The 13469-nt window shown below is 35.7% G+C and overlaps 1 protein-coding gene across 1 annotated transcript; it reads left to right on the forward strand.

The window, feature by feature from the left end:
- The first annotated feature begins 1011 nt into the window (after positions 1-1011).
- LOC124638965 lies at positions 1012-5183 on the forward strand. The gene is made up of 5 exons (XM_047176147.1): positions 1012-1159; positions 1387-1492; positions 1561-4252; positions 4337-4480; positions 4567-5183. Exons 1-5 carry the CDS (start codon positions 1012-1014, stop codon positions 4804-4806), a joined length of 3330 nt encoding a protein of 1109 aa, XP_047032103.1. The 3' UTR covers positions 4807-5183.
- The last annotated feature ends 8286 nt before the right edge of the window (positions 5184-13469 follow it).

The raw sequence follows: 13469 nt of genomic DNA on the forward strand, positions 1-13469 counted from the left end.
TGAACAAAATCATATGGTTGGTTTCAATTATTTGGCAAGTCATACATTATCCAACTCACATCGAAGGTAGTGAATAAAATATCATGATTATAAATGTTCTATACTGAGAAATCTAGAAAATAAGCAATAGTTGTAAACCTGGAATCATCCAAATCGTGTTAAATCATATTGGTTAATACGTAAGAATAAAAAATAATTGTTGTAAAACATAGACACGAATACTTTGACAATCGCAAATAGGTATTATTTATTGTAATATGTATTGAGAGTATTGAAGATCCTCCTGGGGAAGGACACGGGTGCAAACTAATCGGTGAGTCCAATAAAAATATTTTTTGAAATATTTCTAAAGTCATTTCTCGTTAACAATGGTGTAGACGTAAGATTTATCGCGACTGCAAAGTAGTATAGTATTTTACGAAAATCCATGGTTTGAAGTAGAAAGAAGTGCAAAGATACGCAATTTTCCGACAAATGTCTCATTTGATGGTGTCGACAACGGACACCTACTAGATCGAGACGAAATTATGCTCATTATGTCATACTCGATTGGGATTTTTTACGTCTAGTCAAGTTTCATTTTGAGAAAAAAACCTAAAACTTTTTCAATGCAAATATTTCAATGGCAGACCAAGATATGGGTTTGGTAATGGCAAGTTCTAACAGTTTCAATCCATATTCATTTCTAGGATCGACGACAAAGGAACATCAAGTCTCTGGTTGGTGTTCTTTTAACTGTCAAGGACTCTGCGGATTTTTATTATCACCTTATCATCTTTTCAGAGTGTATCACGCTTGAAATTATTCTTCGTTTATTGTATTAATTTCTCCTTTTGTAACCATCACACTTAAAATTTTTTGCAACTTTAAAAATCCCTAATGTGTGTCCATATTCTTTTAATTTCAAACTTTAAAATATTCAATCAAATTTTGATCAGACTCTAATCTTGTTCACTTTGATTATAAATGATTTTACAATAAAATCGTAAATTCTAGACATTTGCAAGCCCAATGCAAGAGTATGGTGGGGGCGTGTCGAGCAAGTCGGGGGAGTATCGGGACGGCGGGCCCGATGGAGCGCGCGAGCGGGGCCTGCCCCACCAGGCCGACGGCTTCCAGCCCCAGCATCAATATGCCGTGATGCAGCAAAAGAACTATGGTACGCACATCCAGAGGCACATACACATAGCTATCGGGACGAAATTAATTTATTCTGTTTGTTTTATCACCTCAGAGCACTCTTGACGAAAATGACTTCCGTTAGAACATAGGTACTTCGGTTTGAAGTAACTATGAACTTTTTTAGTGCTGCAAAATCGACTCAACTGTTTAGCCAATAAACTAAAAATGGATGGTAATTTACACGTTTTACTTCAATGTTTCCAGGATGTTCCAGTAAAGATTTGTCCGACCAAAACATGGCGACTTACTGCCGCGTGGCGACTGGGATTTACGAAGCCACCGCGTCCAGCCAACAGTACCAGAACCCAAGGTATAAGCGTCCAGTAGAAGCACTTTAGTTCACATGAAATACACATTGAACCCTGCAATTATTTCCAGATATAACAATCCATCGGCCCCGACTTTTAGTTCACCGCCTAATTCCCCTCTCGTTGGCCTTGTTTTTGATCCATCTTCACCCAACTACAGCGGCCCTGGAATGATAGGAGACAGAACCGTCAGCGCTGATAGACGATCCCAAAGCTCGTGGTCCATCTCCAATCAAGAACCGATCGGCACGGGAGCAAAGAAGAAAATAGTGAAAAGTCAAGATAAACGCAACGCATATAGTGCTGACCCTCGATATCATGAGAGATACAAGGACAACAGCACCGAAGTAGACCGTCAACGTAAGGACAGGAACTTGACTTCGGAATCCACTTCTAGCCTCGACTTCTTTGTCGAAGGAGAGAGAATGGTGTCGGAATTGTGCAACATACCCGATTCGCGGACTGATTCCAACAATCAAAAGCAAAATCAAAATCAGAAACCAACCAATCAGGACGAAGACAAGAATAAACCTTCCGTTTCTTCGGAAGTGTTGCTTACGGCACTTGACAAGATTGTTATACATGATCAAATACCCAATCAAATCGTTCAACTGGCTGTGGAGGCTTGCACTGATGCTGAAAATATTGCAATCGCTCACCACAACAGACCTTGTTTTAAGAATATACACTCAATTTGTGCTAAAACTAGATCCAACGTACAAAAACCCGATAGTGCAGTTGCTAATCTGCATTCACAAGGCATACCATGGGTAATTAAAAACTTTATTTTCTCTTTTGTAAGAATTTTAGATGGCTGGAAGGGTGTTAAAGAGCTGCTCAGTGAGAAACACGACACGTTTTCAAGAATCGAAAATAAATATTACAGTCCTAATATAAGAGAATGCTTTGTACAATGGCAGGCGGTGACCAAAGAAATGTTGACTCATATTTATAAAACATTTAAATGCCTTGATCACGGCTTTACTATGGAACAGAAAAGTTTTACTCATAATTATTACGCCACCAATTCGGCTGCGCCGAGGAACCAAAATCAGAACAAATTCCAGCCATCCAAACCGCACGCCAGCACTCCGCGGCCTGTCAATGCTTCTCCGCAGCCATTCAACGCAGTTCAACCTCCTTGGGTGCAGAACCAAAGTCAAGCAGCTTCTCAAAGCTTTAATGAAGGTCCATGGCCAGCACGATCAGGAGTGGCGTACAAAAAGTATCCTGTAGTACCGCCACCGAATTCGCATAATTTCTACCCTTTAAGCGACCAAACTGATATGGACAGCTACCAGAAAGCGCAATACAAATGTGATCCTTGCAGCGTCCGTGAAGCGAAGCCTCGCCAATCGTGGACGATCACTAATGTTCCAGATTTTCGCGCTCTCGAAGGTATGTGTCACGCGGAACAGCGTGAATTATATACCCAATTGAAACATAAGATGGATGCGGAGCTCGGCAAAGCTCCTGGACAACCGCTTCTAGGAAATATGCCCTGCGATTTATTGCAACGCAGAGACATGGAACTGAAAGCAAAAATGATACCTTTAAGCCATGTGGAAAAAACATTGATACCAAGCATGGCGGCAGCAGCCGAGATGAGAGGCTGCTACGTACAGAAAAACAATAGTTGTGGCGATACAAAAGAAGAGGCCGATTTTTTTGCGGCATGGGGTCAGATGGTCCAAAAAGAACCTAGCGATTTTATAACTCATCACACTCACAACATTCAAATCCCATCAAATGTTGTGACGATTTCAAACAATATCTCTGGCCCCGTACAATTCATCGATCCAGAAAATGATGAGTTTCACGAAATGTCAAAAGTTTATATGAAGCCCGGTAGCTACAAGGTGCCAATAAAGCCTGCGGATCCAATATCCCCCTTTGTACAAGGTGCTGCTCAAGACGTAGTATACGATAGCACTATTGGTGATGATATAGCTCTAAAAATGAAAGTGCCGTTTCCACCAGTTACACTAGCACCGCAACCGAAGTACAATCTTGAATCATGGCCCTGCTTGATGTCCAGACGCACAGATGATATCTTTGGAGAAGATCAAAAGATGTTGCCCCGTCATGGCATTCCCTGCTTAGACATAAGAGCAGCAGATTCCCTAGACCTTTTAAGTTCAATGACATCGGATCGTGCTTGGGAAGCGGCTAAACAGTCCGCACCAAAACTAATGGATTTTATTCATGAAGGATCCAAATCTGACACAGCCAGATTATATGACGCGTTGGGTCTAAGCGCTACAGATGAATTCTCTGAAGACTTGAAGCAAGTCAAACTCAGCATGGAGCACAGCGACGCGTGGTCCACCGGGCTCACTAACCATTTCATGTCTAAAGATCTTACAAGTGTATGGAATCAACAAACAGTCAAAAATGATTATATTCTTACAAAGAATCAAGATCAATCGATTTTTACTGAAGATGCAACTAAGTTGCTTGATTCTGACTCGAAATCTGTTGAACCAGACGATCCGTTAGAAGTTCCTGATTGTAGGAACGACGAAGAGAAAAAGGAAAATACCCGTTGTCCTAACTTTGATCAATCTGGCAACTATGTGCGTGATGAGAATCAGAAGAAATCTGGTGGCAAACCAAAGGTTGCCGTGTCGGGAATGTGGTATCACCCTAAAAAGAAGAAGCCTTTGCCTGCTAATACAGTAAAGAAGTTTGAGACAATACTTTCCAATCTATCTCAAATTAATGAAGCTGCTTTTATTCAACACGACATGGACATAAAAGTGGTGAGCGTTAAATTTATGTAAAAGTTTATGATTTATTTTGCGTCTAATGTTAAACTCCCATAAACATTATTTATTTATTTTCAGGCTCCTAGATTCTATGAAGTAGTAAAATATCCAATGTGTCTCCATGATATATCGACTAAACTTAAGAACTCTTCCTACACTGAATACGATCAAGTCGTTCAAGATTTTAGACGAATTTTCAACAATGTGCGACTTTACCTAAAGGTAACGTGGGTTAACTTACAATTTTATAACTGTGCATAAAAAATAACAAAGCATTGTAATAATTAATCGAATCTACAATTTTTCAGAGCTACCCAGATCCGACAATGAAGAAGAACGTCAACAAAATTGCAAATGACTTCGAGAAAATGTTGAACGAAGAGTTTCAAGCTAAATGGGAAGCGAAGTCAAAGTCCCAGGACGTGGTCGAACCTCAAGACAACGCTAACAAGAAGGATGAGAATGCTGCTGATACCAACAGCACTGAAACCAAGACCGAGGACAATAAAAAAAGCGAACCTAAAACGAGTGGAGATGATAAAAAGTGAAACGGCAAAATGTAAAATCAATCTTTTGGAGACGCTCTGATAAAAATCTTCCTGTTTCTAGGAACACTTTCGCCACTTAAATTTTTCGAGTATTATTTTTTTGTTTAAACTTTTTTTTTATTTATATATTTATTTGCTTCAACGACGAGGTCGTCCTTAGATGGTTACTCACGTAAAATATACGATCATTTGTTTAGTACGATTCTGAAACCGGTCGATACTATGAATAGGTTTAAAATAAGCAACCTCTAGTCAAATAGAAAATTATTTTTTAAACAAATGTCAGTGACGTTATCAGAACTTATAATACATAAGATTATCAATTTAATATGTAAGTGCTTGCCAGTTTTTTCGAATGGACTTTATTAGCTTCCAAACGGGGCAAAACTTGATTTGTTCTCTATTGTTTCTCTCTTCTTCTTTCCTTGCACGATTAGTTTGTAATTTCGTTTTGTATATTTCGATTTTCTTATTTCTTCCAATGATTCCTTATATAATAATAATCCGTATTGATTTTATGTGCAGAAAAACAAATTTATGTTTTGATGCGACGTCAGTTGTAATTTAGTTTGTTTGTCCCACGATGCCCAGACACACGAGCACTAGATGTCCATAGCTGCAACCAACACGTCGAATAGATATTAGTTCTTTTTTATATCTCTATCTGTGATGTATGTTTAGGTAAAAGTTGATAATTTGAATCGTTTTTCACGCTTAATTACTAGTTGTACGATTCTCTTGAAACATGTAAATAGAAAGGAGTAGATGTATAAAAAATTGAACTTAAAAGTTTAAGTTGTCTTGGAAACCCTGCGCCATGCCATTAATGAATAATTGTACATTAATTTTTACAAAAAAATGCGTTAAATTATTTCAGAAAAACATGTCGTATCGAGTGGTGAGAAGTTCGATACGCCAATAAATAATAATTAATTAATGAAACGTACGTTATTTGAAAAGTAAGAATAGGACTTCTTACTTGTCGAGTACTACATCCAAAACAATGTACTGTCTTTATATGTATGTACGTGCAACAACATTTTTTATCTAATTTGTTTCGTTTGGTGTTCCACATTGGTATTTAAATATTTTTTTAAATAATTTTTGAGTCCATTTTACCTGCCATAGAAATAAGTGAATTGCTTACGACGTCAACGTTGGCTGGTTATGTTTCGGTGACTAGAACAGGTGGTTGATTGAGATTAAATTCAAAATTTCAAATTTGACGACGTTCGAGTTAATTTTAAGTATTCATTAAGTTGTGATTTTATTATTTAACTTATTTACCTAAAATTATGGCAAGGAACTCCTATGATAATAAAAGAGTTATTTTTTTATTTACCTGTTTATATTTTCCAAGCCTATAACCAACCTCTCGAGTATGAGGGCGCGGGTTCAATTCCAGGTCAGGCAAGTACCAATGCAACTTTTCTAAGTTTGTATGTACTTTCTAAGTATATCTTAGACACCAATGACTGTGTTTCGGATGGCACGTTAAACTGTAGGTCCCGGCTGTCATTGAACATCCTTGGCAGTCGTTACGGGTAGTCAGAAAGCCAGTAAGTCTGACACCAGTCTAACCAAGGGGTATCGGGTTGCCCGGGTAACTGGGTTGAGGAGGTCAGATAGGCAGTCGCTTCTTGTAAAGCACTGGTACTCGGCTGAATCCGGTTAGACTGGAAGCCGACCCCAACATAGTTTGGGAAAAAGGCTCGGAGGATGATGATATTTTCCAAGCCTTCCACCAAACCTAATTTCACACAATTATTGATGTCAGTCACACCATCGTGGTAATTAGAAAGGGCCCCATTTTGCACGGCTATGAAGAAATTTCGCGCTGTCCCTAAATTCATTTAAGAATATCGGTACACCCTAATAGTTATTTTGATAATCTATAAAATTTTAGGGCAAAACTGCTCTGCGCTCAAATATACTTAGAAACTAGTCACAACCGTCGATAATATATTTCTGGAGGTTGGACTCTCACCATCATTTCAGCTATCTACTTTAACATTTGATGTTACTCATACTAGGTGACCAATATATAAACTGAATCATTTTTTTTAAGTTTCTATAAGGACACTATTTAAATAGGTACATGCGTTAGTACTCTTATAGAAACAAAGTGAATCACTTCATTCACTTTCCTATTATTTACATCGTAAACAATTGAATCACTTGTAAAGAGACAGTTCCATTAAAAACGTATGTATCAGTGTTTTTTTCTACCAATCGACCTATTTTCCTTAAAATTATGAAAAAATATATTGGTAACTGCCAATTTTGTGAAAGTGTAACTTGGGCTATATAATTACCACGTTACTTTGTATTCCTATGCTCAGCGATTATTAAAAACAAATCAGTCCTTATGTGTCCAAAGAGTTTTTTGTTTTTCATAAAGAGAGTCAAATCACTCCTAAACATAGAGGTAAGGAGTTTGAAATAGGCTGAAGAAGAAAAAGGCCTGTGAAGTGAGGCTTAACAGACTTCTTGAATCAGTATCGGTAAGAAGGAAAAATCCCACATGACCTTTTGCCCAACTTTTTGTACGTCACATAAAATTACCCCAAATCCGCGGCCAAAGACAAGTGCATAATATAATACCGTTGAGTCATGACAGTGCACGCATGATTCGCATTGTTTCTCAAAAACGTGCATGGAAATATGCAGGGTCCGGTCATGCCATAAATAAGATGCGTCACTATCCGTAATGCAAACTCTATCACACTTTTTCCGCCGAAAATTCTTGCGAAAAGCAATTTTGGACTTAAATAAAATGTTGCTTTTGTATTAGAAATTGTTACTATTTGCCCGGGCCCAGTATTAGAAGTAGTCGGTGTTGTGTGACTTTTAATTTTTTTAAAGTTCGGTGTAATTAAGTAAAAGTACTTCAATTTTAGAAACAAGTGAACCAATTCATGTTACTTTTTATTTATTTGTTGGTTTGAGAAACCTGCAAGTGACCCATTTAAAAAGTGATCAACGAAGTGTTTCTGCGGAACACGTCCTAAGTTGAAGCTGGTTCTAAATCCATCTTTACGGAGTTTATTTAGTAATTAATGTAAGTTTATTTCATCTCACCTGACGGGCAGAACTTTCTAAAAAGGTACCTATTTAGTTTAGCTTCCAAAATAGTTACAAGGAAAGCTTTGAAGTAAGTACCAATAATCATGTCTACTCTTAAAGTATTTACGAACCTTTTACATGTATGTACTTACAAACTTGTAATTAAAAGCAACTTTGTTTGACCCATCAGGCGCTATCGGTATGTCATTAGAGCTTTTCCTTAAAATTCTATCAATTACGTGTGTTATTTTTTTACGATAAGAGTAGTAGTAGAATTAATTAGAGTAAGGAAAGGCCTACTTTTTGGAGGAGGCAGAGGATGGCTGACTGTGGACAATTTTTAACTGACCACAGAGGATCTTCTAGACTATATGTGTACCAAATTTCATTTAAATCGGTTCCGTAGTTTCGGCGTGAAAGCGCGACCGACAGACAGAATTACTTTATAGTAATCTAATCAATAGGAGTAATCCCATTATATCTATTTGGTATTCAATCTCTGGTATCGGTCAGTAAACCGGCCAGTCGTTGCGGGATCACTTTCAATTATTTTACTAGCTATAGGGTGGCTGGGCCAATTGTTGACCATGCCTTGCAAACAGCCGAGAACTAGGATTTCTAATAAAATAAATGGGCTGTTTATTAATTATCTAGGAAATACTATATAGTACAAAGTAGCAGGTAGAACAAGTTTAAGTTATTTGAAATGGTATTGTTCTAGCAAATCAAAGTTTTTGTTAATCTCAAATCAAAAGGTTTCACTCATGTAATTTCTTATCCTTTTATAGTCTTTAACAAGTGCTTATTCTAAACTTACTTACACGAGGTAAGTACTGATTAAGTATGCATTTTTAACAATACGATTCCATAAATTTTTATTTTTATAGTCAGTGTATAATTGTTACTTGCACCTTATTATGGAGATAGTAACTGTTTTCTAGCGACCTCAGCGGAATACAAATGATTTTATCGCGGATTTTACGCGGACGCGATTATTTACTTACTATAGATAGTTATTTACATTACCTACTACTACCTACTTTACATAAGTACACTTGAGAGCAATATATTCGGGTCAGTTAAGCGGTAGAAGCGGTCACTAAAACTGAATAATGATGTACAAGAAAAGTTAATTCGCTTTTTATGTAGGAAATGGTCTAGAATAAAATATACCACTGCTGTGTTCCCGTTTAAATAATTCTTCAGGCACTATTTCAGACAACTGAGAATAATTGCGGCTTTGCTTAATCTTATCGGTAAAACAATTATTTAAATACGTTGACTAGACAATGCATTATATGTCTGCTTACAATCAAGTGACCCACTTTTTCATTATGAAAGTTTTCTTTTTTATTGTCAATTTATCTGAAAGTTCAATAACTTCTAATCAGTTTTTATTGCATAAAGGTACCTGCTTAGTGAAAATCCTGAAGTTTTTTTAATTGTATCGTAGTCTTTGGCTATTTTAAGTCAAGATGTCTAATGAGCAGATTAATTCGTTTACACCCTTCTCGACAGTCGGGTAAAAAGGGGCAGTAGGTACAAACAAGTTCTATGGTTACTGTTTTTACTTATTAGTAGATGCAATTTTATGGCTGATCAATGGTGTTGACACAGCCTAATTTCCTCATAGATCAGATGCCGTTATGGTTGTTACTTGTTACAGTTTAATCTGAATCTGCCATAAGACGAGTGAAACGAATCGTGGATTACATTGATGAAACTAGTTGGCTAATCAAATAAGAACTCAGCATTAGGCACCTACTTTTTACGAATATGTATAAGTCATTAGATAGAACGATTAGAAAAAGAAGTAACTATCGCGTGCGTCTGAATCTTTGTGACAAACGCAGAAACTATAGGTACTTAGGTAGGTACTCCCCGGATTTTCATGCGATTTTCAGTATTAGATAGAATAAATAATCTTGGTGAAGATCTACGTACTTTCATGACTTGGCTTTATATTATTGTAGCATTTATTCATATACTACTCTCGTACAGAACGTTATAAAAAATATTGAATTCATCAGATCAGCATATCATAATATATGTATACATATACTTAGCAAGCAATTATCACACAAATAATATTTGCACTGAGAAACAAAAGCATTTCGCATTTAAAATATTTTTTTTTAACTTCTTTATCGGCATAAATGACTAACAATATAATATTCGCACAAAGAAAATTCAATAAGTATTTGCGGTTTGAAAAACTGACTCACCAGGACTCATCAGGACGATGACCTAAAGAATATTGACCACAGATAACACACTTATTTTAATATTAAGTTAATTTCCCGCCACAATTGACAGTTGCCATAAATTATTGTCAATTTATAACGCGATGTCGTCCTACGGTTACAGCCATTTTAGGAGAAAGTAAAAGCAAATCTATTTGATTCGAAAGAGCGTTAAAAATTGTCGGCATTTTCCTTCAGTTTAACGCAGCCCACGCCGAGTGCGGCCATTAGTGCAAGTTACTTGAATTAAATAATTTAATTTCTGATTTCCCGCGGTTTACATTTTTTTTTTGGAGATTCGTTGTTTATGGTTTATTAATTTTTTGTTCTTGTTAAATAGTGCAATAGTGTTTTTGTTTTGTTTTGATTTTAATTATGATTTTTAAAATGGTAAAATTATAAGTGGTTTTTTAACAGTGAATAGTGATTATTGTTTTAAAATGATTTTGTATTAGCTGATAATTATTTACGAATGTAAGTACAAGTATCTACTTAGTTATTAAATGTATACCTAGGTACAACATTCTATTATTATTACTCATTATTTATACTATATTCTAATTTATTTGAGTAGTATTTTCTCATAGCCAAAATAATTGTAGAGGCGATAATTGTGCTTCTAAACTTAAATTAAGCTTATCCTAGATACCTGTATAACCTGCTTTCCACAATATCTATGTTTTTTTTTATGTATTTTTTTATTATTTTTTAAGAAAAATTAAAATAGTTTGACTCTCAACTCGCAATCCCTAAAACCTGATCAAAACAAAGTTCGATAGGTAACTATCATGAACTACTTGGCTGTTTCACGCGTTTCCACTAGCACTAGCGTTCCGAGAAAACTTCCCATACCGGATAAAAATGTCCTTTCTCAGGCTCTTGTCTAATTGTGTAACAGACATTTAAATTGGATCTGAAGTTTTTTTTTTTAAACAGACATACTTAGTTACTTCCAATATTGAGTAAGGATGATTTATTTCTCCCATGACTCATACGCCTAAAGGAAAGCCAGTAAACACACGTACCTAAGTACGTACTAGGTATCTATAAAATTTACCAATGAATAATGCAGGACACTAGTCACTCAAATGATACTGAAAAACTACTAATGTGCCTACTAATCTTCCGCAGAGATTATAAAAAATAGATTTATTAGGTGGAAAGTGTGATTTGACTTAGAGCAATAAATTCAATACTTCCTGACCATAACGATCAATAGTTGTCGATTCATTTGTAATCTATCACTATGTGCTGCTTAGAATTTACGTACCTATGGATATAGCATTTTTTTTTTTATTAAAATATTATCATAATCACATTGACATTTGAGAAGTGGTGTTTTTTTTGATCGATTTTCACAATCCGCAATACCAATTCGTTAAACGATAGATATAATTTTATCATTTTAATCCTAAAATAGTCAATAGGTTCTTACCCGAGCGTGTTAGAACAAGGAACCGTTCGTTTATGACAAACACCTATAATAAATTCTTTCAATTTCGCAAGGATGCAGTTTATTGTCAGAATGACGTACAAGTAAAGGCAAGTTATCATACATCAATATAATCAGTCAACCGATGTACAGTTGTTATCGCAAGTGTTGTTAACCGATTAGATGCGTATCTGTATCGGATAAGAATTCATTGTCGTGTTTACAAGCTATGAAGCTAATCATCATGATAGTATGAAAATATTCGCTACGGCTGAAATAGATATCTAATATTAAACATAATTAACTGATAGATAAATGCTCTATTCTCTAATTTGAGAAATGTTTTTAGTTTTGGTAAGCTATGACAAATTACCATGATTATTATTTATACCATAGTTAAATTACAGGTGTAATTTCCGACCACTAACCTCGATGTAAAAAATGTGTAACATTAGGCTAAAAATAAATCAAAATGAAAGTAAAATCTCCTTTTAAAAGCTGCATTCTATCAATGAAAGTCGACAGTGGTAAAAACATAACACTTCTTTTTGTGGGCTGGTACACAAAAGTACCTACCTATTTACTGAAAAAAAAAAAAAAATATTACCTACTAATAGAACTCAGAGCTGGGCTTAAAAAAAGAAAGCGAATGCAATTTCTTACGAATAAAAGGTGTTTATCACAAGAATTACTAATAAGATTCTCTATACACTTAGAATTAGCTAATTTTCACAGTTTTCTCTACGAAAAACTTGACTTTAAAAAAATATGCTTTCTCCTATGTTCTGTTTCTTCTTAACACTTTCGATGCCCAGCACCCGGGATTCGAGTCGAACCATAGTTCATTCCTTATGCCCGCAACCCGAATACCGAGTCGTCGCTATGTGTAGCTATAGATGCATGTGCTCATGCCCAGGACCCGAATAGCGAGTCCATAGCTAAGTAAGCCGTAAGGGTTGTCAAAAGTAAATAAATGAAATCAATTGAAAAAACATCGCTTTAGTTTATAACGGATTATTTTGTAAATACGTACCTACTTTTAGCAGCAAAGAAGGGTTAAGTTTTTACCTGAGTAAGACCTTTAATCGTTTGCCGAAAACTTTTTTTAAAGTTAAAACAAAAGTGCATCTATCGCCTTTTGTGCAATAACGAGATTTACGGTTCTTTATCTCTGGCCCGTAAAATGACAAACAAAGCGCGTCGGCATGTTTTTTGAGATTACGAGTATTTAAACTAAAAACTAGATACTTATTTTCTTTGTTATCCTATGCAGGTGTTAAAACAAAGCACGTCGGCATTGTATTGATTAAAAAAAAAGCTTACAGAAACATGTAGATAAATCATATTAAGTAAATCTGTTCTAACATAAAGTACGTTAAAATTTAAAAGAATAGTCTCTTTAACAACATAATAAATTAAATAACAAGACGGGATTTATTTTCTTTATTCTGATCAAAAATGCACAATAATTATATTCTAGTAAATTATTTTGGGTAGCCCTACGCTCGGTGGGCGGGGCTTAAGTGAACCCGGACGCCGGGTTTTCGGGCATAAGGGTCCCGTTCCGATACAATTGCGCTGTTGGACTCGAATACCGGGTTGTTATGTAATTATGCAAAATATTTTTGGGCATGTGGATAGGAATTGCATAGGTGAGCTGGGCAGCGAAAGTGTTAAGTCAAGATCAAGTTTCCATTTATAAAAGTTAAATGTACACCATTATCCTACAGGCAAGGAGTTAATAATTTTAACATTCTTTAAATTGTAGTAGTCTTATGGACCTACATATACCTTATGCCTTACTATATAATATAAATGACATATATATCCCCTATGTGTGATATCGCCCACATTCTTGTTATTGTTCAACGCCGGATCAATATTAAATTAGCTGGTACCTAATGATATATTTGTACAAAACA

Source organism: Helicoverpa zea, chromosome 18 (genome assembly GCF_022581195.2).
Source record: "Helicoverpa zea isolate HzStark_Cry1AcR chromosome 18, ilHelZeax1.1, whole genome shotgun sequence".
Lineage (NCBI taxonomy): Eukaryota > Metazoa > Arthropoda > Insecta > Lepidoptera > Noctuidae > Helicoverpa > Helicoverpa zea.